At 36.4% G+C, this 27790-nt stretch overlaps 1 protein-coding gene across 1 annotated transcript in view; it reads left to right on the top strand.

Annotated features, from left to right (window-relative positions):
- The first annotated feature begins 13986 nt into the window (after positions 1-13986).
- nrn1la (neuritin 1-like a) overlaps positions 13987-27790 on the top strand; it is a 76940-nt gene continuing 63136 nt past the window's right edge. Inside the window, exon 1 of the mRNA XM_039763083.1 lies at positions 13987-14197. Within this exon, the coding sequence (XP_039619017.1) occupies positions 14143-14197 (55 nt within the window). The 5' untranslated portion in view covers positions 13987-14142. The remainder of the gene's footprint in view (positions 14198-27790) is intronic.

Below are 27790 nucleotides of genomic sequence, written 5' to 3'. Positions count from 1 at the left end.
CATTTGGTCAGGTGCATTTAATTGCTGTAATTTTGTTTCGTCATGCATGATGACCATAACCGAATTGATTCTTTTTCTTTCTTCATTGTAATGTAATGAGACATGCCTCTGGATTAATAGCAGATATCTTTGTTGGAAAAAAAAGAAGAAAAAAAATTGTTTTCATGTTAAGCCTTAGTTAAATTCTCCCCTTATGTTAGGGTTAAGATTTTAAGAAGGCTGTAAATGTTTTATTATTGTTAAAGCTAAGAACTGTCAAGAATCCAGTCTTGTTTCTTGATGTATTTTTTTAAGATTTGTAATATTTACATTTTTTTTCACTAAAGGTGGCTCTTCATTTAAATATTCGTCCTAAAATCTTAGCATGCTATTGCATGCTGTTACATTTAATTCAAAAAGGATTCATTTCTAGGACATGCGTTTTCAGCTTAAGATGTTATCTTTGTATTTAATTTAAATAATTTTTGGATGTGTCTAAAGGGAAATTGCATGTCCAGATATTTTTTCATGTTCATAATCATTTTCTGTGTGGTATATAAAACTAATATGTTCTTTCAATTGTATTAGCAAAATAGAAGTTGATCTGTGTGCTTTTTCATCAATATTGTTGTTTTATCTGTTTTTTTTACATTAGGTCTGACATTATTTTTGGGAATAAAATAAAAAAAAATTAAATAAAATCTTTTTGAGAAAACATTTTGAATGTAACTTGGCTGCTTCCACATTTTTATACAAGATGATGAGGTTTTGGAAATGGTTTTTGATAATTTTAATCTTTCAGTGTGTGTCTTGTTTTGTTTAGTTTTGGACTTCTGGTCCAACAAAAGTATTGTAGAAGAATACAGCTATCAAGTGTCTACTTACTACGATCAGACTATTCAGTGCTTCCACCTGATGTACTCACTTTTTTTTTTTTTATTTTTTTTTTTTATTTATTTATTGGTTTCATCATCTGACCTGTATACTTCTTTTTTTATGTTATGAATCTAATTATGTGATGTAATTCTCCATTTTCTGGGAACACTACTACTTAAATGTAAATTGGTCAGTTTGTCTGAAACAATATAATCTACTTCCACTTGATTTTAGAATTACTAACATGCCTTCTCTCCAACTCTTGCTGAGATGTCATGTGAGAGTTTGGTATTTCTATATTTCTCTTGAGCAACATTCACTCTAACTGTTTAGCTTGATGAATGAATAAAGTGTGCCTGAATAGTTTAAACAGACATGACTATTAAATAAATACATTTTCAAATGTGTGCTGCAATGCACAGAAATTTCTGATTGTTAAATACAAATAAATGTTAGACAATATTAAGTAGTACTCACAAAATAGTCTTTGCTCAGGCCAAGCTGTTCCTTGTGGATGAGCACTGATGTTGATCATTCCCTCCTTTTTCATTTTGCCTCTGCAGAAAGCTGCTGTCTGGTCATGTCAGTTGATCAAACCAAAAAAGAGAAAGTTGATTGATAAAGAAGTGTATTAATTGTATAGTATTATCTGTCTGCATAAAGTAATGTGACGAACTTGATCCAAAGTTTAAAATGTAAAGCAGCCTGCTCCTTGAATAGACTGCCACTGCCACAGTGCAACTGACAAACATTGTAGAAAATGACCAGTCTCTCTCTTTCATGAGTATATCTGCTTGTGTCTACAATCCCTTTGCTATGTAGACAGTGTGTGTTTCTTAACCCTCATTGAACAGTATTTTTATGCTAAAACGAAAGCTACACTTGAATAACTAAAACAAAGTTTATAAAACTAAATTGAAAATAAAATAACAGATGAATATTGTACAGAAAACTAATTAAAAATGGGTAACACTTTAGGTACTGCAAAGATGCATCTATTACTTATTTACTCTTATTGTAACAAGACCTTAACAATGGCTTTCTGATCTTCATTACACTTATAAAACGTCAGTAGATAAGTTATTCATCTCTGTGCAATGTGGTGAAAAAAAGACCCTTTGATATCCTGGTAAAATTACTTGTTAATATGAAGGATTCATAGGTTTTATAATTAAGTATTTAAAAGCAAGAGAAATATGTATCCCTCTGACTACTCCAAAGTTAAGTTTTTAGTAGGTCATATAGCACAGATGAATAACTGCTGTACTAATATTTTGTGAGTGTGTGTCATTAACACCAGAAGAAGCCTTTGTTAAGGTCTTGTTACTTAAAAATAAATGGGTGATAGATGTACTTTTGCAGTATCCAAACAAAAGTATTACCAAATGATGATAAAATAACCAACTTTGGAATACACAGCTCAAAAATGGAACCTTTTGGCTGATGTGTGCTTTGTTACATGTCCAGAAAAGCTAACGCTGCATATAGTATAATAAAAACCTCAGTTTCCTTTCATTTCTTTAGCATTTCCTCATTCTGCTTGGTTACAGGGCAAACCCTGGAAACACTGGAAGCTGTTGTGGAAAAGAGAATGGTGGCAAAATTGTATGCCATCATGAAAAATCCCTTCCAGCAGGTGTTCTCTTGGAGCACTTTTAGCCTAGGCTCATTTCTAAGAAGCACCTCTGGGGGTCTTTTCTGCTCACTATCTTCAGGCGATTCAATGCTTCCACTTGATGTAATCATTAAAAAAAAAAAAAAAAATTGTCAATTGATTGGCTGCATCATCAGTCCTGTGAGTCTGTATTCTTGTTTTTTATGTTATGATTCTAATTATGTGATCTAATTCTCCATTCTGTGGGAAAATTACTACTTCAATATAAATTGGTCTGTTTTGGTCTAAATAACATGTGCCAAACACTGCCCATTATCAAAACTACACCATCCACACCGTGTGGTATCAGACTGTGAATATGTATCTCTGCAGCAGGTCGTGGAAGATTTGTAAGGGGGGAGGGTAAAATGGAAAGGAACAGAATACAGGGAAATTCTGGATGAAACCCTGAGGCAGTCTACACAAAACCTGTGCTTTGGGAGGTTTCTTTTTCAGCAATACAAATACCCCAAGCATAAAGCTATAGCTATACAGGAATGACTTAAAACAGTGATATTAATAGCAAGGAATGGTTAAGTGCAGATCTCAATACTACTGAAAATTTGTGGTAGGATTTAAAAAGGACTGTTCACTTGCAACCTGACAGAGCTCACAGTTTTGCAGAGACAAATGGGGAGGGGGGTGAATGGCAGTTTCCAGATGTGTAGAGCTGAAAGAGCCCTGTGCACACAGACTCGAGGCTGTCATAGCTACCAAAGGGGTATTTGCTAAATACTGACTTGAAGAGGTGAGTACTTAGGAGATCACTTATTTTGTGTTTAATTATTGTAATAAACATACATTTATTTTATAGAGATTAGTTCTTGCTTTGACATTTTAGGAGCCTTTTTTGATGATCAGTATCAAAGGACTAATAAAATCACTTATTTAATATGGTAAAACAACTAATTATGAAATACCACTTTTTGCAGGCACTGTAATATGGTTGTGCGTAGGTTGCAATATTTGATCAGGTTTTAAATTAGACTTCATTGTTTGATTCTACATTAGGGGAATTGAAAAATCTAGATGAGAATTTACCAAATACTTTTGTTCTTGTTAACCTACTGTTTTTAAGATGTTATCCAGTTTCATCATTCCATTCCACTTCAAGGGGCCGAGACATTAGGTGTGAAACACAATTATAACAATTTTTATGTCAATTGAGGTATATGCCAAACAGTCCGAAATATAAATTGTAAACTATGTTGTAGCTTTATGCGCCCTAATATTGTATATCTGTTCACCCCCTGCAAAGGAGCTTACCTGAATACCCATTGACAAAAGAGAAGTCCCAGTTAGATTGTAGGTTCACCATTGACCCAGAGGGAAAATCATATTGATTTTTGTCTGTTCATTAATTAGAATGCTTTGGATTGTGAAGGAAAACCCATCAGCTTTTTTGGCCCTCACACTAAATTTATGGGCCAAAATCTAAACCAGGATAGTCAAGAGCAAGAAACCGTGCTTTCTGACCATTGAGCTTTACAGCCTCTTTGAGCTTCAAACTTTCTTCTTCTGCTTCATAGTGCAATCACATCTCTCATTCCTGTTCGGTATCCGCCCTGTCTTCAGTCGTCTTTCCATCCTAATTGGTTCGTGGTGGTTTTTGCATGGCCGGTCAATCACTTCTGCTGCGTCCGTTGTTTTCATAAAGCAATAATCCACACAAGTTAGCATGATATTAAATATTTATTTTTAAAAAAGTATCAGATATCTTTCATTTTTCTATAATGCCCTCAAGTTTCAATTCATCAAGGCATTTTTGAGATTTTTTTTTTTTTTTTTAAAACCCCTAAATATTGATAAATCAAAATGTCCTTTCTTAGTGGATACCTACTGATTTACTGTTTCTGTTGATGAGTCAGTGAATAAGAAAGTCAGCTTTGCATTATATAAATGTGTGTATATCCAGAGTGGGTTTAGGATGTTTTCAGACCCCAAATCAAAAACTGAAATTTCTTATTTCCATAAGTAGTCTGACCTTTGCTGTGGCACTCCAAATTGTGGTCTGGTGCATCCCTATTGCTTTAATTATCTTTGTTAATTATCTTGATTGGAATCAACCTGTGGCAAATTGAATTGATTGAACATTGTTTAGATAGGTAAATATAAGGTCACATGGATATATAACTTCCACCAGGATGGCCAAACGGAGTAATTGGACAATAACTCAATGGTCATTCTATCACAGTTGCAGAAGTCCTCTAGTGAGACAGGAAAACCTTTAGGAACTATGACTATCTCTGCAGCACTCCCATCAATCAGCTGTGTGCAGTAGAGTGGACAGACTCTTTGGAGAGAACTTCAAGCAGTACAGGGGCCGGTCATAAAATTAGAATATCGTGACAAAGTTGATTTATTTCAGTAATTCCATTCAAAAAGTGAAACTTGTATATTAGATTCATTCATTACACACAGACTGATGTATTTCAAATGTTTATTTCTTTTAATTTTGATGATTATAACTGACAACTAATGAAAGTCCCAAATTCAGTATCTCGGAAAATATGAATATTGTGAAAAGGTTCAATATTGAAGACACCTGGTGCCACACTCTAATCCGCTAATTAAGCCAAAACACCTGCAAAAGCCTTTAAATGGTCTCTCTGTCTAGTTCTGTAGGCTACACAATCATGGGGAAGACTGCTGACTTGACAGTTGTCCAAAAGACGACCATTGACACCTTGCACAAGGAGGGCAAGACAAAAGGTCATTGCTAAAGAGGCTGTCTGTTCACAGCGCTCTGTGGCCAAGCACATTAATAGAGAGGCGAAGGAAGGACAAGATGTGATAGAAAAAAAGTGTACAAGCAATAGGGATAACCGCACCCTGGAGAGGATTGAAACAAAACCCATTCAAAACTGTGGGGGAGATTCACAAAGAGTGGACTGCAGCTGGAGTCAGTGCTTCAAGAACCACCACGCACAGACGTATGCAAGACATGGGTTTCAGCTGTCGCATTCCTTGTGTCAAGCCACTCTTGAACAAGAGACAGCGTCAGAAGCGACTCGCCTGGGCTAAAGACAAAACTGCTGCTGAGTGGTCCAAAGTTATGTTCTCTGATGGAAGTAAATGTTACATTTCCTTTGGAAATCAAGGTCCCAGAGTCTGGAGGAAGAGAGGAGAGGAGAGGCACAGAATCCATGTTGCTTGAGGTCCAGTGTAAAGTTTCCACAGTCAGTGGTAGTTTGGGGTGCCATGTCATCTGCTGGTGTTGGTCCATTGTGTTTTCTGAGGTCCAAGGTCAACGCAGCCGTCTACCAGGAAGTTTTAGAGCACTTCATGCTTCCTGCTGCTGACGAACTTTATGGAGATGCAGATTTCATTTTCCAACAGGACCTGGCACCTGCACAAAGTGCCAAAGCTACCAGTACCTGGTATAAGGACCATGGTATCCCTGTTATTGATTGGCCAGCAAACTCGCATGACCTTAACCGCAAAGAAAATCTGAGTGCTGTACATGCTCATTCTTTTCATGTTCATACCTTTCAGTTGGCCAAAATTTCTAAAAATCCTTTTTTTGCATTGGTCTTAATTGATATTCTAATTTTCCGAGATACTGAATTTGGGACTTTCATTAGTTGTCAGTTATCATCAAAATGAAAAGAAATAAACATTTGAAATACATCAGTCTGTGTGTAATGAATGAATCTAATATACAAGTTTCACTTTTTGAATGGAATTACTGAAATAAATCAACTTTGTCATGATATTCTAATTTTAATGACCGGCACCTGTATATCTTTTAAAGACCAGAAACTGCCCGTCATCTGCCTAATACCATCTGTACAGTGAAGCATGGTGGTGGCAGCATCATGCTTTGGGGGTGTTTCTCGGCAACAGGTACTGGGAAAAAGGGCAGAATTGAGGCCAAATATAAAGAGCTATTTGAAGAAAACGCCTCCTCCGACTGGGCCGATGGTTAACCTTTCATCACAATAATGATCCAAAGCCAAGACAATTCTGGAGTGGCTTTGGAACACATTTCAGACTTGTCATCAAGATAGCTCAGCTGAAGCTTAGACTTTAACTTCATAGAACATCTGTGTAGGTATCATCCATTGTAATTGAGCTTGAGAGGACCTACCAGGAAGAATGGAATAAACTGCCCAAATCCAGGTGTACAGAGCTTAAAGAGACTTGCCTAAGACTTCTACAAAGTACTGAATTAAGGCTTGGAATACTTAAGAGATTTCAATAAATAATTTTTAATAAATTTGCAAACCTTCCTCAGAACATGTTTTTGACATTATGGGCTATTGAGTGTAGATTGATGGGCAAAAGTGGCAAATTTCCATCCATATAAAATTAAATCTACAATACAATAAAGTATGCAGAAAGTGAATGGCTCGGAATGCTTTCTGAATCTATGGTGTGTGTATGGGGGGAAGAAAACCTTTGGTTTGCTTTATGTACACAAAGTGTCTATTCTGCATTCAGGATGCTGCTAGAACTGATCATCTGGTATCACAAATCTTCATTCTTTCTGTGCTTAAGTCTTTTTATGAGGAAAATGTAACTATGATCTGCATTCTTGAGTACAATGTAAAATGGTTTACACTGTTTGTATTACGACGTCTTGATAACAAAACCAAAATAAAAATAATAATGCCCTTTTGCCTTCTATGTATTGTCAACTTTGGGTATTTTAGCTAAATCTTCCTTTTCATTATATTATTAATTGATTACAATGGTCTGCAGAACTAGAAAATCAGAGTGCTGTTTGTGTCCACAGAGATTTCTGATTTTGGATTTAACATAACTGGAAAGAACTTTGTTCAGCACTTTCTATCAATACTGGCAATGTGCCCATGATTTTTGAAAACTGAAACAGTGCTGGAAACACTAAATTAGCACCAATCTCATTTAATCTACTCAGTGGTGCTTGGGCATTATTCTTTGGGCTAGTGTATACAGAATGAAATACTCTGTTATAGCAGTAGACCCGACTTGAGTGAGCTCAAATGGTCCCGCCATCTTCCACATTTTTACAATAATACAAACCAACAATGCCAACACACAGATATTTAATATTATACATTTTTGTAAATTTAACAGGAATTTTTTTTTTTTTTTGTAGATTATGCTTTCTTTTCATACTGGATTGCCTAATTTTAACAAGGCACATTGCCCATTGCAGTTTTTTTTTTTTTGGGCTTTCTTACAATGACTGACGCCAACTTTGTACACATCCCTGATGAAAATACTTTAGTGAATATCACAATACTAAATACATTGTGCTCGATGGCATCAACATAAGGATTGCATGAGAAGTACTGTCAACTGTCTGGCTTTGCATAAATTGTGGAAAGACTTAAGACCAGGAGATCTCCAAACCAGCCCATAGTACTGAATACATATTAATGCTAATTTTAAAACTGGTCTTATTTTAGAAATGAAATGTATACAATTGTAATTGTTGCAAATATCATATAAATAGTTAATATAAAAAAGTAAAACGATTTATGGGGCCTTAGTAGTGTGGGAGTATAAATAGATTCAGTCAGATAAAATAAACGTTTGTTTAACTATTTTCTATTTTAGTGTTTGGCAGCTAAAATCTTCTGAAGGCTTCTCACATCTTTAATGTTTTATTACTATTCATAAATTGCAATTAAAAAAATTAAGCTCTTTTTGTTGTGGCCCTGTAATTGTATTTTCTATGTATTATTTTATTTATGTTTAGCTCTTTTATGTATGTTTGCCTCAGTTTCAAATTTGCATTGATTTGTTTTGCTTTATGAATATTGGGACACACTGCTGCAAAGAGCCTGAATGCATAATAAATGACTACCCAACAAATGACACCCATATCAATTTTATTGGCCCCCTAAGAATTCAATTGTGGTGCCCTGAGAGCCTCTCCAGGGTCTTGTTCCTACCAGCTGGGCCAGGCTGTAGATATCAGACAACTTATACTGGAGGTCAGAGCGAAGACAAAAAAAAATATTTTCACTAATACAAGTATAAATGAAAAAAAAAAAATCAATTTCTGCAAAATAAAGGTAAGATTAAAAAAAGATCTATGTAGGAAAACCATAGGTGAAGTATCACCGCTGAATGACAACAATATTATAATTTTGAGCACACATAACCAGGTTTAAATGAAAGCACTTTAGACTTAAAGATTCCAAAGTCGGTAAACTGTTGTGGTAAATTCACTAGATTCGTCAAGATATGTTAATTTAATAATTTATTCTATCTAAAAGGGGAGGGTTTTTGATGATGAAAAACAGCAAATTTTAGGGAAAATATCAATTATGAAAAACTACTTTTTGTAGGAAAAATACCCAACAGCTTGAAAAGGTATTTTCAGATAAGTTTGCATTATGAAAACCATGCTAAATTTAAGGAGAAATCGGCCAAACATTTTCCTTGCATAATGGCACTTGAAACTAAAGTGAAACTCCTCAGTCTGCAAAACGGGACCAGCAGTGGAAGAATAAATTGGTACAAGTTTGAGACACATTAGAAAAATTATTATGATACACGTAGTACTTTTAATTAATGTCAGCCTTCAACTGTATATTTCTTTGATGCTTAAGATTTATTTTTAAAAATTAAATTCTGCTGAACATTAGAACATTTGAAGAAAGCAGGACAGCTCACCAGTCTTATCCACGTATTTTATCCAAACTAACACCGAGATTTAAGTGTCTCTAGAGTCCTACTGTCCACCGTACTACTTGGTAGCTTATACAATGTGACCATGAAGAAAAACCTTCCAACGTTTTTGTTGAACATATTTTAAAGAAACAATATGGATCTGCTGTATTAATTCCTTTACTAATGTTATTTCTGGCTTTCTCTTCCATTCTTAAAATTATTTTCAGTAAAAAAAAAAAATAGTATTTCAGAAAGAGTGACACTAAGGACGCTAGACCTTTATGGACAAAGTAACGTTCTTAATTTCCCACACCGAACCTGAAAAATTAGTTGGTTAACCATCGCAGGAATTTGGTGAGACTTGCTCTTTTAAATCGAGATGACCTGGTAAACCCCTCGTTGATTACGTGCACTGATGAGTGGAAAGGGATCCTGAAAGATTACTAAAAAACGTACTCGGCCAAATGACCTCAACTCGGTTGTTAAACCAGTTCATTTTGACATTAAATTCTTACTTTTATCTGACGTTAAAAATTTAACAAACGTGTTTTCACGGCTAGGATATTATATAAGAAACTCCCAACTGCGCTCTGCCTGATATTAACTAGCCCAATTTGGTGGAAAGCCTGCACATCTGGCAACCCTGTGGCCCTGCCACCTGCTTTGTATTAAATATTCAGAAGAAGAAAAGAAACAACAATATGTGAAGCACGCCTGGTGAAGACTGCACAGCCGAAAGCCATTATGTAGCCTATTTGGCCGTCTTTCCTTTTCAGCTTGGAAATAACCTTTAAACGTTATTTCAATATGGAAAAGTTCCAAACGGTATGAACGGAGTCAGAAAAGCGATTAACTCGGGTTAATGCTGACAAAGGTCTTTCCACAACGTACTTAATCATAGCGTGTCGCTGACCTTACCCAGGGGGATTCTGTGTGTTGCACGGCTTTGGTGTTCGGCTCCCTTTGAGTGTATTGGTAGTTTGGTACCCATAATGCTCTGCTGCCAGTTTAGCGGGATGAAAAAAAGTCCCGCTGCTAGCAACCAGGCTATCGGCTCATGCAACAAGGCAGAAGCGGAGCGATTTCCAGGCAAAAATGGCAACTGAGAAGCCAAAAAAGCTGCCATAATCAGGCAATAGGAATTTCTGCGGACTTGTGCTGTTGTTGGTTAAAAAGTACTTTTATTCGACGTGGAAAAGTGAGGTCACATGCTCCAAAGAGTGAGAGAAACTTCCGGCGATTGCGCCAGCCGTACCAAATAAAACTAAAGCACCATAAGGATGAATATTCGATGTCTTCAAAAGAAAAAATGATATAATTCCTTAAACGGAACACCATCCAACAACGATTTGCGATATTAGCGAGTAACACCGAGCAGCATCTTCCTCGACTTCGTCAGATTTCCACCTTGATCTCAGCAGCGACGAAGCAGCCCACGTGTGTCTTAGAATATTCTCTACATACAAATTTATGAAAGTCTGTTTTTTTTTTTTTGTTGGCCAGTCAAAAATAATACTATTTAAATATACTTTATAGAAAAATATACTTACAAATGAGGTTTTAAAGCATGAACGGTCAAAAACGCGAGGGACTTTCTGCTTCCTGTTCAGGAAATTTTGGGGAAAACGACTCCGTTTTTAAAATCCAGCGTCCACGCCAAAGAGCTAAATCTTCTGATCAGCGATACAGCATGAAGCATAAATGGAAAATACCTTGCTTTTTACGATTTACTCGGAAGTGGAAGGAGAATTTGCAGAGGTTTACTTCTACGAAAAGATGTCTAAATATATTGACAAAGCGGTGAGCCAACATTTACTTTTTACGGCTGATTGCTGGTTATGATTTAGTTTACACATATAATTGGCTTCTGGTGTTGGTATAGCTTAACTGGTCTCCGTTGCAATGCATTACTATTGTGGACTTCCACTTAAATTAGCCAGTGAGCTTAGAAGTAATATGTGTATGAATGTATTTGTACAGTATATGAATGCTTCGTGAGTCACGTTTTTGATGTTAATTGTATTTAGGGCACGGGCCAAAGCCCCATCAGTAAGCCGGTGAACGTCTTCGTGGGGTCGTGGTGGTGCCGCCTTCTTCGTCGTTGTCGTCGTCTTTTGTTACGCAGCCTACAGTCGTAGCCAAAGGTTTCGAGAATTACACAAGTATAGCTGTTCACCAAGTTTGCAGCTTCAGTGTTTTTAGATCTTTTGTCAAATGTTTCTGTGGGGTACTAAAGTATAATTACAAGCATTTCAGAGTTTTTTGTATTGACAATTACATTACATTTATGCAAAGAGTAAATATTAGCAGTGTTGGCCCTTCTTTTTCAAGACCTTTGCAATTTACCAAATCCTGACTGATGGCAGCCCATTCTTGCATAATCAATGCTTGGGGTTTGTCAGAATTTGTGGGTTTTTGTTTGTCTACCTGCCTCTTGAGGATTGACCACAAATTCTCAATGGGATTAAGGCCTGAGGAGTTTCCAGGTCATGGACTCAAAATTTCGATGTTTTGTTCCCGAGCCACTTAGTTATCACTTTTGTCTTATGGCGCAGTTGCTTCATCATGCTGGAAAAGGCGTTGTTCGCCACCAGACAGTTCTTGGATGGTTGGGAGAAGTTGCTGTCGGAGGATGTTTTGGTACCATTCTTGGTTTCTAGTAGGTTATTACCTTTACGTGGCTGAAGCCTTTATTCAAGGCGATTACAGTGTAACAACATTTGAGTTTCCGTTGGTTACATTTGTTTTTTTTTTTTCAAATGGAGCACTGCTTATAGTCATACAATGTCAGCAGTGTGACTTGAACTCACAACCTCGGTGTGTGAAGTCCAAAATCTTAACCACTACGTCACACGGTGTATCCGCATGAAGTTTCCAAAAAGCACCTTTTGCAGATAGCAATGTGTTCCTGATTTAAAAGGATTCGCGGCAGACAATCACACAAACTAAATTCAGATTTTCATGATCTATTTTCCTGCCTGGCAGCCAGCCATACATTATGCAGTACATTTTTGTTTTGTCTACACGTTAGGAACCTTTTCAAAGCCCCAAGAACCAATGTTAGACGCAAATAACCTTTTGTGGAAAGAAATGGTTCTTTATCAAGTAATAACACTACGAGGAACCCCGAAAACTAGGAATAGTGCCATTGCATAACTGTTATTTTTAAGAGTGTGCGTCTCCTGTCCTTCACTACCACTTTTGTTTTTGACTTGCATAGACCACGTTTTACAAAATAGTGCAGCCCCAGTTACGGAGCACTGCCTTAAAATTGTAGATACGTTGATATGGATTCTTTGCAACTGCATGGGGTCCTACATTTATTATTTTAGCTATTTCTATTAAAGACTCTCGGCTGTAATAGACCTGTAACATGAGTTAGAGTGAATTAAAGTCCGTTACGTTTCTGACGGTGGCCCTTTTTCCAATAGTGATTTCAATGAAAGAAACGCAGATTTTTTTTTAATTCGCGCACCATCATTCAGAGACCGCCTTTTGGAGGCAAAATCGTACCTTCGAATAGCAGTACTTCAGGTAATGTTGGTTGTGCTACCGCTAGTCCTGCGGCTGAATGTTAGTGCGCTAGGGGTAAAGGCTGGCGCGTGAAAAGCAGCACTTGTTGCGGCCGCTAGAGCGTTATACAACCCTGTAATAGAAAAGAGACGTTAAGACACTGATGGTATTGTGTGTGTGGGAATATATATATATATATATATTTCTAATTAAGAATAAGGTTAGTTTTTAGAATGGTTATCTAATTAAAATCACTATATATTTTACAATATTAAAACATTCGTTCCTTGGTAGTGAAACGCCCTTTGTCTTTTCTTTGTTCAGCAGAGTACTTAATATGCCTTTTAAGTATGTCTTTCCCAGCACTTTAAAGACATGATAATCCCCTTTTCTTCCTGCACGATATTTAAATAGTTTTATAGTATTTAGTTTATCGTCATTAACTCCGCCTCTAAATAGACAGGCCCTCTGTCGGATCAATCACTCAATCAGCATTAATAGCATGGACCATCACGAAAATCTCTGCGGGGCAAATACATTGCAATAAATCAGCGGGGGCAACAGTGGTTGGCGCCGCAGCATCATATAGCCTTGAGAGAGTGGATTTGAATCGTAGTCCAGTCACGGTAACTGTAATTTGCACGTTTTCTCCATCTTCATGTATGGGCATCTTCACGAATGTCCAAAATGCGTAAATTAGATTAATCGGTGATTTGGCAATGTATGTTTATGTACCAGTGTGTGCGTGTGCTAGCCCCGTGATTGTTTGGCACATCATCCTACTTTTGTTACCTGTGACTCTGAAGTTCGGTTAGAGGATTAATTCATATTCTAACACAGGCAAAAAGCAGCACTCGCGAGTCAGCTTCCTGGACACATAATCGGGCCGTTTTAACTGTAAATAAAAAGATTGTAGGAGTTAACTGATGCTTATTTAGTCTCCGATGGAAATGCAGTTGATTAAATACAATATCTGATGAGTTTAAAGCCTCCATCGTGTTTGCATTCTGTAACTTTAGTTGCTAAGATATATTCTCAGAAAGAATTTAAGACTGTTAAATTTAGATTATTGCCAGAATTTGTAATACTCTGAAATTAATCCTTAATATGTAGAGAAAGCACACCTAGAGCGCCCTCCCCCCATCCAGTACTTTCTGTTTATTATAACTGGAGCGGTCCTCGAGAATTATTGAGCGTCTCTCTTTCCGTTTCTTTTCCAGCTGTCCCGTATTCACCTTTGTTTCCCTCGTTTGGTTTGTGGCAGTGTGTGTGTGTGCGCGCGCGCCAGATCTCTCTTACTCACCCGCCCGCCCCTTAGTACAGCTGATGTTAGAGTGTTGCTGGCATCGCTCTATCATGCCAGTTTACTACGAGCAGAGCCTCACTCGTCCTATCTGCACTGCAGAAATATTCCGTTACTTTCCCAAGGATTTTTGTTTGTCAGTGTGTTAATACGGTTGGCTGTTAAATTTTGTAAGTTTATTTTTGGATCACCTTTAATCCTTTTCGACATGGTATGCTTCTTGGGATGGTCGTTTTTCTTGGTCCCTGTTGCGCTACAATTTAGTAAGTAAAATAATTAGTTCTTATTCTTAATGTCACTCTAATCGACCGAATTAATTTATTTTATGTTTTTGAGCAGGGCGTGTGTTTGTCTTCGAATAATCCTGTCCAGGAAATTATTGTAAAAGCGTATAACTCCATTTGTTATTATTGTAATACCTACAGTGTACAGATAGTATTACCTTTCCAGAAAAAAACCAAAACAAAACTATAACGTCGATTCTTAAGGGACGTGGAAAAAAGTTCGTAAGTATTAAAACAATAGTTCTCCATATATTTCGTGAAAACCTGATAGAAATTTCAATGGTGATCAAGTAATTTAATTTTCGGGTCCAGCATTCTCCAGTAACTGATCGCATGGAAATGCATAGGGCTATTACTTGAAATTGTGCATGTACATTTCCTAAAAATGTTTTTGCGGGGGAACGCATCCGCTTCGAAACAGGGCGCGTTTGAGAGTTGTTGCACCTGCATATCGCGGCGCTGAAATTAAGTGGACACAGTAAATGTACTAGCAGATAATGTCAGAGTGCATTTTGGTGACTTGGAAAGTTATATTTGACAACGCAATGACTGTCATAATGGGATCATCGCCAGACTTTAACATTTTATACATAAAACGAATGAACTGGTCCAGACTGCTGCTTTCAGGGATGACTTGAGAGTTTGTTTTTTTCATGCAAAGAACATTACGAAATGCACTCACGGTTATATGACAACTCAGAGTCACGTAAAGAGATGTTTCACGATGTATTTATCTATCTATATATGTCACGTCTTTTTAATCCATCGGCTATATACTTTCGTACAAACCAATTTAATAATTAGTAACCAAGTTCTGCCTTTAGTTAGACGATTATTTGTCTGCACTTTTGGTATTCATAAGCACGCGAGCTTCAAGTTTATAAACATCTGTATTTATACTTTGTAGCCCACAAGCTGGAGAGTTTGATCATTTTGTGCATTTTAGGTAACATATTCTTGTTCGCAACTTGATAGTACTGTACATTTTTCAGTTTTTTTTTTTTCAGTTAACTCTTGTAGGGCCTATATCACTGCACAATAGACGAGCCACAAATGATTTCGCTACCATTTCAGTTTGCATGCTCGTTATTAACTGCTTCAATACCACTTTAAAGTAGATGTAAAAAACAGCAACTTCTTAAATGTTAATTAAAAATTCTGAAAATTGATCCACATTATTTAAAGTGAACAAGTTCGACTGTATGTTCTCTGGCTTATAACAAGGGAGAAATTGGGAACTAACTCATTAAAGAGAAGGGTCCAGCAAACTTAGAGCTACTGTATAAAAATAAAATGTATGTTTAAAAACGAGGTGACCGAATATCGTACGACCTGTTTGATACATTTATATTAAGATGAGTATGTGTACAAACACATTCAAAACGTTGTTACTTTACAGTAATCGGCGCGTCCGTCCTTTAAATAAATCAGGTTATCCGGAGCGGCATTGCACCTTAATCAGAATTGGATGGATCGCCTGCACAGTCACGCACACTGCCAGTTTAGAATATGCGGCACCTGCTTGTATTCCGGCGGTGTAACGGTAAACGCCATCAGCGGAGTTTAATACTACTGACAAGCCACGGGAGAGTTGAACAGTGGGCACCAGCACTTCCATAGATGGAGCGCTGTACGCTGTGACCCCAGTGAACCCATAACACATTTGTTTTAAGTCGCAACAATTGAAGTTTGTGTTTGATATAAATTGTCTCACCTCAATATATTTAAAGGAACATTAATGTATATTTTAAGCATTATAACATTAACCACATTTTACTGCGCGCGAGGATTAACTGCGGAGGTTATTTCGCTCCCACCGACCACGCGAAAGACAGAAAAGAAGTAAGCGCCTTTCTGAAGCAGCCGTGTTTCATTCCAGTGGTTAGTAATGCACATTAAGCCGAGACTAGAAACATAATTAATTATTAGCATAGCAGATATCTCGATGTATGTTCTGACAGTTCGTAAGGTTCAAATGCACACAACTTTCTAAATGACATAATGTTTTTTTTGGATGATAATTACGTTTATTTACAAAATGAGATGACGATCGGTTTACCTTGGAATTAGGTTAATTGGGTTTATTGCTGCCTTGGTGTTAACGGCAGTTGAACCAAAGGCGCTTAATGGATTGGCATTTTCCTTCTCATTTGCCTTCGTATTGCAAACGAGCTTGTGTAAATGAACGCTGATCAAATTAATTCCGCCAAGCTACTAGACTAAATCGGGAGGCTAGCGCACATTTTTGAAAACGTCGTTTTATTGTAATAGAGAGCTTTTCACAGTATAATGGCAAAGATGCATAAAATACAAAATAAGCTAAGGATATCCATGAATACAGAAAGCACAGAGATATGAAATATTAGAAGGACACGTGGCGGCCAGGAAGATAAAACAATTCCAATGTTTTGCAAATGCTGGAGTAAATAAACTCTTAGATTTGAAAATAAGTTACTAGCTGACACAGAGCCACTGATTATTGGTTGGTATTCAGCTCCTTGCATGCTACTAACTGCCATCTGTACTGCACTAATTGATGCTTCTCACTCACATCTCCAGAGATCAGGGTTCAGTTTGTTGTCTGTGAGGAGTTTTGACATCACTGGAAACTAAAACTGACTGAGCAAGAGTGGCTATGTATGTGAACTGAGATCTGTATGGAGGTCTTTTCCTTGTAGCCAGTACTGTCAGAATAATTAAAAAAAAAAAAACAAATACAGGAGCAGTGGCCATAACAGGCTGCTTTTTAATTTTGAAAGTGAAAGGGAATTGCAGACACAATTGTTATGGAGTTTAATTGTGTTTGACTGTGGTGGCAGGCGCAGTCTGCTGTTTGAAAAGTAACTTGGTATATAGCTCAGGCTGCTTGCCTTTTTGTACAGTTTATTCTGCTTGTGTATCTTATTTTGTGCCCCAAATCTGTTGTCAATGTTGTTATAAAGAATGCTAACTCTCCAGGTATGTCTGAAATGCATGATCAGATTTGGATTCTTAATACCAAGAATCTATGGTAGCATTTGTTTTTATGGTTTTTTTTTTTATGTTAAGTAATTTAGCAAACGGCTTGCACTGTGATTTTTAATGTTCCCGCTTTGGTTTTATGTTCTTTCTACTAATTGCAATTCTAGTTATTGTCAGTGCTGTCTGCGCGTCCTCTTTTGTACTTCATGTGTGGTAATATGCTGACTGCTTAGTAGCCTGATGTATAGTATTCACCAGGATGCAAACTGATGCCGTGTAACTGCTTAATTGAAGCCACAATAAACAGTGGAGCTTATTGATTACCATTGAGGCTAACAGTTAACACCTTACTGTATGTATATAGAGAAAGTCGTCTAAAACATCACATCTGATTCAAGTCTCAAGTTTATAATTAACATTCATAACGGATTCGATAAAATGGCAATTGAATACATTAACTGTATTCATCTTTCCATTTTCTGAACCCATGCTTAATCCATTTCAGAGTAATATAGAGGATGTTGTAAGAGAGAAACTAAACCAGGACTGGGCTCCAATCCATCACAGAGCACACTTTTAATTACAAAGCAAATTAATAAATGACGGAACCTGCACATCTTTAGTTTGTGGGTGGAAAATGTCTGCAGACATAGATTATGACCTGGTTGGGAGCTGAACCAAGTCTCTTAGAACTGTAAGGAGGCTGCCCCAGGTTACAATTGAGGACAATAAATGCATTCCTGTGATTTCAAGACAATTCAGTTTTCTGTTGATGCTTTGGAGAAAGACAAAATACACCTTTATTTCTTTTTAATTTGAAGGCATGGAAAGAGGATAAAGAGTTATGAGGCTTCTTCACAGGTATGAGGAAGCTGTATATTTAGACTGGGAGAAATTTCATCCATTTACAACAAACTTTCTTGTCCATTGTGAAGGAAAGTAGTGGTCAAACAGGTCTTGCCCTAATTACTATTATATTCATTCACCTCCAGAGAATCACACCAGGAGAAGATCTTGCTGGCTACTCTTGACTGAGTCCTGCTTATACCAATTAGTCCTTTGAACAGTGTGGCACACTGTTCTGTCAAGGCCGCTAAGCTCGCTGTAATCTGTATGCTTTAAGCATGCTGTTCGTAGTGTTTTGTGATTTATTTAAGAAGACTGTATCAAATATGGTGTTGAATATTCTCCTTCTCCACATGTCTTTGTGGATTTTTGCACCCATATGCATAGACCCATGTTAACTGGAAACCCTTGACCATTTAGTAATGAATATGAGAGTGTGAGTGAGTATGCTTTGTGATGAATTGTCATCCAGTCCAGCATCAAAAACTAGATAACATCCAGATGTAGCTGGTGGGCTGGAAATTGAGCTTAAAAAAGACTGCATTGGGAATTCAGTTCAATCCAATTTAATCTTATTAAGTACAATTCCGCTTATGAGCCCAGCTTATTAAACAATAATTAGATAATGTATTGTGACAAAATAAATAGAGGCATTTTTTGTATTAGAAAAGAGAGACATCAGGCAAACCTATACAGGGTATTCTCACTCCAAAATCTATCGGTCCTAGTTTATCTGTATTTGGAAAATAAGCACTTGCTACTCTTCTAATTTTCTGATTTGAATTATGATTTCAGTATATATGTTTTTTTAAACAAACCAAGAGTAGGATAAAATGGAGAACACCTGCAAAAGTAAAATTGTAAGACTGGTGTTAACCCTAAAAATGATTCTGTGTGACTTTATGAGTCAAATGCCTTAGAATGTGTTTCAGTGTCATTCGGGGTTAAGGTAACGTAGTAACATGGTTAGAGTTGAATAATAATGTGGAGTGCCAAGTATGAAACCATTACTAAAAAGTCATGCTTGCAAGATATTAACTTGTCAGGGTTAAAGCTTTATCATTGTTGTAAAAGGCAGGCCGGACCCAAAAAAGCCTGCAAAGGAGAGAAAAAATTGCACTTGCATGTAATTTGCATTTCGACTGTATTTGTTGGGAAAGGTCAATATGTTTAGTAGGTGCCCTGAAACAAATTCACCAGGGGACCCCAGACTGAGAATTAAACCTTCAACAGTTGTCAAGAGGCTAATAAGAGATAACAAGGGTGCTAAGTGGCAGAAAACGGTGCTAATTTTACAACCCTAGAAAAAAGAATAAGTTTATATGTACAGTATATACAGTATGTTAGAGACACAGTAAAATAAATCATCTTGGCCAAAGCTGAATTTTAGAAAACGCTGGGAATAATGCTGAATGCCTTTTTAAAGTTTTACTTATTTATTTGTACAACCATTTTAGGGACAAGGCCTAAATTAAATCAATTTCACTTTTGATTTATGCTTTTCAATGAAATGGAATTATAAAACTGCAAGTTGATGAAAAATCCTTCTACCTTTAAAGTCAGTCTTTTCAAAAAATAGCACATTAAAGAAACACTCAAATGCAAATAAATAAATGAATGAATAAATGAACAGTAACAAACTATGAGCTCAGTTTTCTTGTGTCAGGGTGTCCTTGGCTGGTAAATCATACAGATCCATACTGTTTATTAAGCTCAGCTTGTTCAACATTACATTGCATTGCTTCCCAATTCAATCTGTCCCTTCTTCTTCTCCCTTCCTTTATCCATTTGCTGTGGTAAAATATATTTTATTGCAGCATGTCACTACTACACATTCCTCATTGTAAATAAATTAGTATAATATCCTAAAGATGAAATCTACGCCCCCTCAAAGCAATGTGGTGTGTTGTATCACTGATTCCCCATAGAACAGGGCACGCTGTTTGAAATTGGTGTCCATAACCAGTAGAGGAGAGAAATGGAAAGAGCATCACACATTCGACCAAAATATTCTTCATTATTACTCATCCGGCTACATACAGAATGTGCAATATTTTTGCCATGTTTTTCTTGTTATTTTATTGCCCAGTTTGACCCATATCTGAATTTCCAGTTTAACTGAAAAGTAACAACTGATTCTATAGGGTGGTCCAGATCTAATTATGCAATTTTCATTACGCTATAAATTAAGTTTATTATATAGAGAATTGACAAAAAATTTTTGTTGCCAATAGATGGCAGCACCTGCCCTGCATTCCAAAATGGCGGGGAGACGGTTGTCAGTCGAACAGCGGCTGCGATGTGTTCCCCTTTTCATTATTGCATACAGTAATTAGATCTGGACCACCCTGTATAGTGTGGTTGACAAAATCAGTCTTATGCTTCATCAGTTAATGGTGTAATACCAAGATACACTTCCAAGTGCTTGTGTAAAATAACATCAGGAGTTAGTTTGCTTTGGGTTTTCTTTGGGTAACTGTTACAAGAGCCTGGAGACCAAATGAAAGTAGTATGTTAGACTAGAGGTACAGTAAAAACACATTTACATTTGTGTGTGGCGTGCTCTGTGCATTTTCTTGTCAGAATCTTGTTTGGATGCATCTCACTAAATGAAAATACTGAATTTAAACACCAGTCAATTCTTCATTGAGTCTGAAACGTTTTGGTGGCTATAATCTTTTGCTCCAACACTAAGTCCAGACACATGCCATCCAAACTTCAGACTCAAAAGTGGTGAAGCTTAGTTGTGACTCAGTTATGATGGTTCTTAGTGCCACTTTACCCGCATAAATCACTTAAACAAAGCTTCTGCGCTTTATTTTATTTTTTCTTTTAAATATAATTTGCATTGGATCCTGCACTTTACCATACTGGTTGACTAACATTGTATATGAAAGAAAAAAGAGATGTTTTAAGAAAGTTTGTGAAAACTTAATTCAATCTATTGGAGTAAAGAGTGTTACTTGATTTTCTTCAGTTTTTATTTTAGCACATTTTTTTTTTGTTTCTATACTGATCTACACTGCTTATACCTGAGTCATAAAAATCTTAATCTGCATTTTTTTATTTTAATTTTCAACCTATGCCTCCAGTTTTCTCTTCCTGTCAAAACTGTGTATAATTCTAAACATCTTTCTGTTGTTTTAAATTAGGATTGCATGAATGAAAGGTTTGGGCCTACTGCTGGCACTGTTTTCATGCAGCGTCAGAATCCTGGCAGTTGAAGCTGGTAGTAATTTTAAAAAGTGAGCCCTATGATGCTTCCTAAAAGCAAAAGAGTTGAAATGTGTTACTTTTATATGCTGATGTCATCATTAATTCAATAGAGTATGTTTAAAAGATTCCCAAGGCCATCATTTTTCTGCTGTGAACTGATTACATCACAAAGCTCTGAACTTATCATTTTAAGGAGGCCCATATGGGAGAAGATGTGATTTTTATGCTATTGTGTAAATAAACACGCTCTGAGAACCTTGAACAGTTTGATTGTCAGCAGTTCTATCAATGCATTGATGGAGGCACAATGCAACAAAAGACATATTTCTGACATAAATGCAGATTTTAGTTCTAGCTGACAGTCACACGGTTTCAGAATATACCAGTGTGTTAACTATACCCATAATTTAGTTTTTTTGGGGTGAGTGATATTTATAATTTCACCAAATGTACAAATATCTTGTGTCATGTGGAAGTGAGTTTATTTATTTTTTTATGCTGAGGAGCATCACATTAGCCTACTAGTCAGTAATGCTTCCTCTATATTCCAGGAGACTGAATTGAAATCCTCATCCATTCAGGGTCCTGCATGTTCTTTCTAAGTTTTTTTTTGTTTTTCCCAGGTACTCAAGGTCACTTCTTGCATCTCAAAGACATATATGTTATATTAATTGGCGGCTGTAAATGGCCTGGTGGAAGTGTTTGTACCCTGCAATGGACTGGTATGCCATCCTGTAATGCCTATGCTGCCAGTTAAGCTGTAGACCCATATACTGTACCGTGAACTGGAATGAATGAGTTTGGAGACTAAATTAATCAATGGGAGTCATGAAATTAAAATCTTGAAAGTGTATATTGTTTTGCAGACACCATTCGCAAAGTTTCTATTACCAATTTCCATGTAATAAATGTGTCACTGGTGCCAAATATTTGTTTAGAAAAATGTATATGCAAATTTGAATAGAGCCTATCTAATACAGTTGGTTTGAAGGACAGTTTTAATGTATTGCCGAGAATCATAGTCCAGCCTAGAGACTAAAGCATTGTACTAAAAATAGACTGTATTAAACAAAAGAGACATTTTATATTGCCTATGATGTCCCCTTGGGAAGCATTCTGAGTAAATGATACTATATGGATAAATAATGTTAAGCCATAACTTCAGTAGTTGTAATATCAGCATTCACCCACTGTGTGTCAAGCCATAGGATTCGCATTGCATAAATATATGTCTTGGTTTGAAGAAAGGACTTCTGTTATATCAGTAATGCCTCTGTGAATGGTATTTGTATTTTGTTTCCAAAATCAAACAAGGAACTTAACATATTTGTGTGTTATACAAGACAAGTTGTTTTATGTGACTTGGAGTCATAACTTTGATACTTCCATCTATCACAAACCTGCTAAACATGACAATGAGCCTCTAAACTGCCAGATGCCTCTGAAGTACAGTGTTTGTACAGTATTTATGTTCATCGCTTAGATGGCAGAATGCTGATGACATAACCTTCATTTTTTATTTTATTGGTATTATTTGAAGAAAACAACATTCCATACAATCATTTCAAACTTATCAAACCATAATTCAACCTCCACCCGGTCTATATGATGTACATTGTTGTAAGTCCTTTTTTTTCTTTGGAAATATTGTAATTCATGTTTGGTGAAACCTTTGAGGTAGAATTTTGTTGTCTCAAGCTTTTATAAATGTTGCCAATAGTAGTGAAGCTAAATTATTTATTTATTTATATATTTTTTTTATCTATTTATAAAATTCCATTGGTTATCCATGAGGGCCTGCTGCTTTCAAACGCTGGAGTGAACTTATAGCATCCAGTAGTTCTGGGAGTGTCAGAGGTTTTTCTAGTTGCTCTGCACTGTGAGTGTCTAGCCGTGGTATTTGCAATGTGTCAAAAACTCATTAGATTGTGTCCAACTGCGTTACACTGGGTAGACTATGAGGACTTACAGTATGACATAACATTCAAGAGCTCCTGAAGTGCTTCTTAAAGATGACTTGTAGGATTCCATGCTTGAGTATCACGTACAAGGTCAGCAGATGCTCTGACATTAGGTTGAAGCTGTGTGTGAAGCCAATGTATTGTCACCTGCTTTGTGATGTATGGCTTGAATCTCCTGTTTTCCATGAATAAAGTGCAGTTTATTAGCTTCACCCTCTATAATTATGGGCCTATTTGTTTATATGCAGCTGAAGCATTAAAATGGAGTAGATCAGTCAAGTCAGATGGGCCATCTAATTTGCTGAAGAAATAATATTCATCTGTTTCACACAAAACTGGGATAAGGTAAATAATCTGTTTAAATCAGAAACCTGTTTTTTTGAAAATCTGTTTTTACATGTGCAGTTAATCTTCTGGAGTTCTCCTTTGGCAAAATGCTCCATCATCATTAAACTGCACAAACATAGTTACACAACATCATTGGTCTATGATAATTGTTTTGTGTCATGTTTAGTCCTTCATGTGAAGGAAGTAAATAACATTTTGATTTGTGGTATGAACTCTTGCCATTGTGTCACGTGATCACACTGTTTCAAATTAAAGTATGTATAGCATTTAGCTGGATTAAAATTAAACTGACACTTTACTAATATTTTCTGTTACTGGATTACACACAGCACACTCTTGTCTTGGCTGTGTCATTGATCTCTGTAAAGGAGTGGCAGTGCTTGTGCTCTTGCCTTACACCCAGTACTGCTTGGACAGTAGTAATGCTGGCATTTTTACTGCCATAAAATAAGTATTGCAGTAGGTAACTCATTATTTTAAAAAGTAACCTACTTAACTACTTAACACATGTTACTTTTAATATGTTATCCTACTGCTCTCGAGAGTGTACCACTGGGTTTAGCATTGTATGTTCATGTCATCAGTATAAATGTATCGATTTCAAAATAATATTGAGACAGATTATTTCAATCAGCCGAGGGAATGATGAGACCTCTGGAGGATTTGCATCAGGAAATTGATCTTTGTGGACACTTCTAGATGCTGAATATGTGCTGGAAGCCAAGATGGTGACATATGCAGACTACAGAATCCCAAATTCAACCCAGTTAAAGCTTTACATGGTGACATAAGTAGGTTGCTTGTGGAGAATTCTACCTCTGTTCACCAGGTTTCTCTAACTGGAATAAGGGCTTACAGGGCATTTTAGAAATCAGGTTGCATGCATTACTGGGTTATTAAAGAGCATGAAAACTCACTAAATGACTAATAGCCACAAAACAATGTCCAAATGCTGTCACACAATGTCCAGTGTTGTATGAACTTGTATCCCACTGCTTATAACTCATTTAGAAACATACTGTCAGGTTTATTTACCTAAATTATGTTTAGGATAGAGAAATTGCCCTTCCTAAGCTACGAAAACACATGGCTTCGATGTAATGACTGGATCCATGACTAAGTGAAGCATTATTATAATTGTAGAGGAAATTTTGTTGAGACTTAAAAGCCTAAGCAAGTTTAGAAATGGTACTTTGTTCCAAAAATGAATAGCAATAGATTTGGTGATAAGTAGTCCTGTTTAATGCTCCCCCAGCAGGGTATGATGCTGCTCTTAGACATTATTAGAACAAATGGTGTTTCCCTGTGCAAATGGTGATTCTGTGCACAATTCTGTGTTAACAGGTTCAGCTGTGTGGATTTGTATACCAGGCAAACGCATAGCCACACTTTAAGTTTTATTCACTAGATATTCTGGGAACACGCATTACTGTGTTCTCAATCATGAACAAAATGGGATAAATATGTATAAAAACGCTCTTTTCAGTTAGCTGTTATTTTTTCATATAGTTTACAAGTGGGCTTCATTTTGCTACTGTATTTTTGTTTGGCTGAAAGTATTCATGTTTATGGTTTTGGTTTCTTCATATCTTTCTTTACATGATATTTACCTCCAGTTCGAATGTATCACTTTTTAATAATAATAAAGAAATTTATAAACGGAGGTTCAGTGATTTGGTTTAACTGGTGAATGGCTGATGCTGCTATCTCCGCGCTCCAGAGTAATGGGTTTAAATCTCAGCCCAGTCACTGTCTTTCAGAATCTTGTACTTTCTCCTCATTCTGCATATGTTATTCTCCAGATAATTTTGATTGTCCTCCTACTTCCCACAGACTGATGGTAAAGGTTAATTTATTACTTTAAATTGACCCTACATTAGCCAGTGAATGTGTGGGTATATACTGTATATTTCAACGTGTTCTGTGATGGATTGGCATCCTGTCCAATGAGGTTTCCTGATTTGCTTCTGGTTAAACAGGAATAGGCTTTGTATTGTTGTGGCCACACAATTAAGTTAAGTGGTTAATTAAATGGATGGCTGCAGCGTTAGGTTCTTGTTATTTGCTGGGATGTTGGAGCTGTTTGAGAAGCAACTGATAAAGGCTGCATATGCAGTAACTACTAGCCTTCTGCTTCCAGGTGCTGAAATCTAATTAACATTTTAGGTGAATGGTTTAGGTGAAGTGTTTTATGTCCTATTGACCTAAGCACTAGTTCAGTGTCTCACAAACTTCAATTTATTGTACAATGGCTCATTTATTTTTGTAGGTCTGTGATCTTAAACTTAGAAAGGAAATCCTTGGTCACCTTGTATCAGCCCTTTGTGACCCTGTACTATTTCCTGCACACCTTATGAGGAGATTGTACATTATATTGAGTTCTAATTAACCCTATGTTTACTGGGTCAGTTCCCACCTGTGAAGTCTGTGTTTAATTCTAAGCAAGTCATTTAATCCGCCTTTGCTGGTGCTGTAAAGAATACATACATAAACAGTTGCACTATATCTTAAACTTATATGTGGCCTTTGATAAAGACATCAGCGAAATAGAGAATAATAAGGTAGGAACCAGTACTTGGCAGGGGCCAGTCTAAAATGTGCATGCCCACACTGAACCGATTTAGAGTCCCCAATCAATCTAAAAAGCATGTCTTTGGGATGTGGGAGGAAAACTGGAGAGTTTAGAGATAACCCATGCATATATGAGGAAATGTACTTATTCTACCCAGGTAATGACTTGGCCATGATTAAAAGTTGGTCTTCTGGAGCTTTGTACAGTCACAGAAGTGACAAATGTGGTGCTGTACTACCCCAAATTGAAAGTGTAAATAATATGTAAAAACGTAGAATGGGAAGTTAACTGGTTCATCTTGCAGTTACTTGTAAACAGTAAAAAACGTAATGGTTTAATCCCCCAATAACACACCAAAGCATCCTTTTTCTGTTGGCATACTTGGTAATATAAAGGAAAGAAACGCAGAGATGGTAGTGAATCGATAATACAGTCTTTAGATATTAGCTGATTCCTCCATAATATCTATAGAGATGTACAATAGCATTCAATGTTTGTTTATTTTAGACTGGTTAAAATTGAAATTACAGCTGTATTTGCTCTGATAATCTCTGAATGACATACTGTATTCTAAGGCTACATCCAAACTACTATGTTTTCTTTTAAGTATGTCACTTTTAAACAAAAACTTTTTTTTCCACACTAGCATTTTCACATTGTTTACAAAAATATTATCATTCATAAAAAAATGACAGAAAAAGCATATGACATAATTGTCCACCTATACTGGGCATGCATGCAGCACAGATGTCTATAACTGGACGTATACTGTGCAATTTTAGTATGAATTTAAACCTGATTTAAAGGCACCGACTGGTTTTCTAAGTCTGCATGAATTTTAACTTCATTGGCTGTTTCACATGCAGTATAAGAGAGTTTGCGAAGCCCGACTGCATTTTACGATTAGGCAGAATTTCTGTTGGATGTCTTGTAGTCTGAGTAGTCTCAAAGAGCTGATTTTTTGATTCTGCTATCAAATTTCCCAAAATTTGAGTACTGAAAGCGTTGAGCATGTATTGTACACGTATAATCTGAGCACCCACATTGTGACATGTCACTCCTGTACATATTGAAAGCTTGTGCAAGAAATAAAATCTAAAGCGCAATAAAATGAAAATAATGGGGGAAAATGCATTTAATACATAGATATCTATTAAATATGCATAGTATGTTCTGTATTGTACCATGTATAACCATGTATTGTACCATGTATATTTAAAAACAAACCTTTACTATTATCACACATCCCATGTTCAGCTTAAATGGATTATGGTGAATACACAGAAATAGTATTTTTATCATGTACAGTACATGTCATTTCAGAAACTATTAAAAACATTTAGAATTATGAGAGATCCAGTATTGCCCATGTAATGTTGTAAGAGGAATGATCAGTGTTAAAGAAAATGAGTTCCTTGTGTGATGAATCTGCTGACAATTAATAACTGTAACCATTTATCTTGACGTTCTGATTCCATTATAGCTTGATAAACGTGATGAAAGAGTAAGAGTGTACTGATGTCTAACTGTAGGATGACTACAGTATAATGGTCAGGAGTTGTATGTTGGTCAAGGAAACAGGTGCAAATGTCCAACACTACAATAATATACAAGACAGACACGGAGAACAGGACAGTGTTGGTAAAAGCCAGTCAAAATAATGGTCAC

This window comes from Polypterus senegalus, chromosome 9 (assembly GCF_016835505.1).
Source record: "Polypterus senegalus isolate Bchr_013 chromosome 9, ASM1683550v1, whole genome shotgun sequence".
NCBI classification, from domain to species: domain Eukaryota; kingdom Metazoa; phylum Chordata; class Cladistia; order Polypteriformes; family Polypteridae; genus Polypterus; species Polypterus senegalus.
The sequence above is the reverse complement of the archived record's forward strand: the minus strand, read 5'-3'. Positions and strand labels throughout refer to the sequence as shown.